Source organism: Nothoprocta perdicaria, unplaced genomic scaffold (genome assembly GCF_003342845.1).
Source record: "Nothoprocta perdicaria isolate Ctin4 unplaced genomic scaffold, notPer1 scaffold_121, whole genome shotgun sequence".
NCBI classification, from domain to species: domain Eukaryota; kingdom Metazoa; phylum Chordata; class Aves; order Tinamiformes; family Tinamidae; genus Nothoprocta; species Nothoprocta perdicaria.
In genome coordinates, this window is record NW_020454328.1 from 1,313,526 (window position 1) to 1,316,630 (window position 3,105).

General features: G+C 66.0%; 1 protein-coding gene across 1 annotated transcript; it reads left to right on the forward strand.

Moving 5' to 3' along the window:
* The first annotated feature begins 58 nt into the window (after nt 1–58).
* On the forward strand, nt 59–2,167 carry RPL19 (ribosomal protein L19). The gene is given in 5 exon segments (XM_026054429.1): nt 59–214; nt 529–651; nt 894–1,014; nt 1,283–1,393; nt 1,965–2,167. Coding segments are annotated over 5 exon segments (609 nt in total). The 5' UTR covers nt 59–108; the 3' UTR covers nt 2,113–2,167.
* Nucleotides 2,168–3,105: the final 938 nt, after the last annotated feature.

Below are 3,105 nucleotides of genomic sequence, written 5' to 3' on the forward strand. Positions count from 1 at the left end.
GCGGGGTGGCGGCGGGGCCGAGGAGGGGAAATGGCGGCGCGGCTGAGGGGAGCGGGGTGGCGGCGGGCCCGGCCGGGCCGCGGCTGAGGCGCCCGGCCGCCCCGCAGCATGCTGCGGCTCCAGAAGAGGCTGGCGTCCAGCGTGCTGCGCTGCGGCAAGAAGAAGGTCTGGCTCGACCCCAACGAGACCAACGAGATCGCCAACGCCAACTCGCGTAAGCGGCCGCCCGCCCCGCGCTGCCCTCCGCGCGGGGCCGCGTGGTGGCTGCCCTGGGTGGGAGGCCGACGCTCGGGACGTGGACACCGGGCTGACAGCTTCTAGCACAGTCACAAAACTGCGGTGGTTTTGGMGCGTGGTAGCTGCTCAAGGCAGCTGATAAGGGGGGAAGGGGATGGGAAAGCAGTAAGTAACCCCGGGTGCGCAAGGGAGGCCCTGGGATGTAGGGCTCTGCCTCATCCTTGGTGCCGGATCCTTTCCTTCTCTCTTTGCTTTCGTTGCCGTTGTTAACGGTGGAGCGTTTCTCCCTAGGCCAGCAGATCAGGAAGCTCATCAAGGATGGCCTGATCATCCGCAAGCCCGTGACCGTGCACTCGCGGGCCCGCTGCAGGAAGAACACCCTGGCCCGCCGCAAGGGCAGGCACATGGGCATCGGTAAGTGCCGGCTCTCCCTCCGAGCCGCAGCAAATATCTGGTTTTTCCCATGGTATTTGATTCGCCTCCAACGTTGTCCTGAGCAAACAACTCTAGAGGTCTGATGGCAAGGTCTAAAAATGTAGCTGGCGTGGTGATGCCCTTCTCTGTTAGTGAAAAGAGGGATTAAAGGTTGGAGCAGAGGGGGTTTGTTGGGCTTGCAGAAACCTGGGGCATGTTCTCATCCTGTGCTCTCTCCCGAGGTAAGAGAAAGGGTACGGCCAACGCTCGCATGCCTGAGAAAGTCACCTGGATGAGGAGAATGAGAATCCTGCGGCGCCTGCTCCGCAGATACAGGGAGTCTAAGAAGATCGACCGCCACATGTGAGGCCGTGCGGGGTGGGGAGGGTCCCTTGCTGCTTGGCGGTGCCTTGCTTGGTCCATGAAGCTGCAGCTTGGCACAAGAAAGCGTGGCGCTGGGAACTGCTCTGGAATAATCCTGGCGGTTTCCCAGGGAAGCCCCCTCCTGCCTCCAGGAGGGAGGGGACAGACAAAACGACCGTGCAGCAGCTTTGTAGCTTGGGGATGACGAGGTTGTCACGGCAGGTGGGCCACGCTGACAGCCTCGGTTCCGGCCCATTGTGTTCTTCAGGTACCACAGCCTGTACCTGAAGGTCAAGGGTAACGTGTTCAAGAACAAGCGCATCCTGATGGAGCACATCCACAAGCTCAAGGCAGACAAGGCTCGCAAGAAGCTCTTGGCGTAAGTGTCTGCTCGGTGCTCAGCCTCTGTCCCGAGCGATGCGGAAGCGGGGCGGGTAATGAACTTAGCTGCCCGCAGAGCAAGTTGCAAGGGGCTTCTGGTGCCCTTGTCTGGGGCTCTGGTGCCAAATCTAAGCAGAAGCGGGCAGGACTGGCCGAAGGCAGAGGCCAGTCCGTAGYGCTGGCCGCGCTGTGCGCGCCTGGCTGTGCGTGTGGCAGCTGGGAGCCGCTCCCGGGCCCCTGCCCTGCTAGAATGACTGCTCCAGCTCCTCACGTCAGTACATGATTCACCGGGGAGGAGCTGAGGGCYGGGGCTGGCTGGGTGTCAGACTTGGGCCAAGGATCACAGCGCGGCCTCGGCCGGAGCCTGGCGGCGTGGGGCAGCAGAGCCCCGCGCGGAGCCCAGCGTCCCCCCGGGGCTGGCGGCCAAGCGGGGCTGGGGACAGCAGGGCCGGGGATGCCCAAACGTGCCGGGCGCTGTGCGGTGAAGAGAGACCAGGCCAGTGTTAAAGGCTTTATCTGGGCGGCTCGAAATAATCCCTATGCGTTCATGAACTCTTAACTTCTTGCAGTGACCAGGCTGAAGCTCGCAGGTCCAAGACCAAGGAGGCTCGGAAGCGCCGGGAGGAACGTCTGCAAGCCAAGAAGGAGGAGATCATCAAGACCCTCTCCAAGGAGGAGGAGACCAAGAAATRAGGGGTGGCTGTCGTGTGTACATAGTGCTTTCCACCTGAGGGGATTAAATAAAGGAGCGTATCCGAACCTGCTACCCTCCCTCCTGGGCCTCTCTCGTGGGTTTTCAGCCTTGCTCTCCATCCCTAACCACCCAGAGCCCCAAGGGGGACGGAGCCTCCAGCCGGCCCCGTTGTGGCCGGGCCAGCAGCTCAGGTGTTGTGGCTAGCAGGTGCCCCTACCTGGGCAGGCGCCCTAGGGCTTCTGCGCTTCCCTCCTGCCCAGCGTCTTCAGGCCGAGCTTCTGGATCATGCGCTGCAGGAAGGAGGGGGGCAGCTCGGGCTGGGCCACGCGTGGGTGCTCGGGGGTGCTGGGCGCCCACGGTGGCGTGGGGGTGCTGGACGCTTTGTGCTGCAGGGCCGCCACCAGCTCCTTGAGCACGTCCTGCAAGGYGAGGAGTTGAACCCGGGGCTGCATCCGCCGGGAAAGCTGCTCCCAGAGCCCGCGGGGCCGCTCCCTACCTCGTGCGGCGGAGCGGCCGCCTTGGCGCTGTCGGAGGAGCGGAGCCAGGAGTCGAAGAGGCGGCGGGCGCGGGCGAGCAGGGGCTGCCGCAGCACCTCGGCCTCCAGCTGCTGCCGCTCGGCGGGCTGCAGGCTGGCCAGGAGCTGCTCGAGCTGCAGCGCGGGGCCGGCGCCCGGCGCCTCGGGCCACAGCAGCAGCTGGTGCTGAGCGGCGCAGCTGTGCGCCGGCGGCAGCTGCGCTGCGTCCCCCCGCGCCGGCGCCTTGCGCCACCAGCCGTCGCGCGGCTCGCCGGCCGCCTCGGCGGGCTCCTCCGCGGGCTCGGGGCTCTCCTCGCTGCTGCTGCTGCTGCCGCCGCCGCCGCTGCTGCTCTCGGCCTGCGGCTGCTCCCCGCTGCTGCCGCTGCTGCTGGCGTCGGTGTCGGGAGCAGCGGCGATGGCCTCGTCGCTGCTGCTCGCGCTGGGCACCAGCGCCAGCTCCGCGTGCTGCTCGCAGGACAGCAGCGAGCCCTGCGTGCTGGCC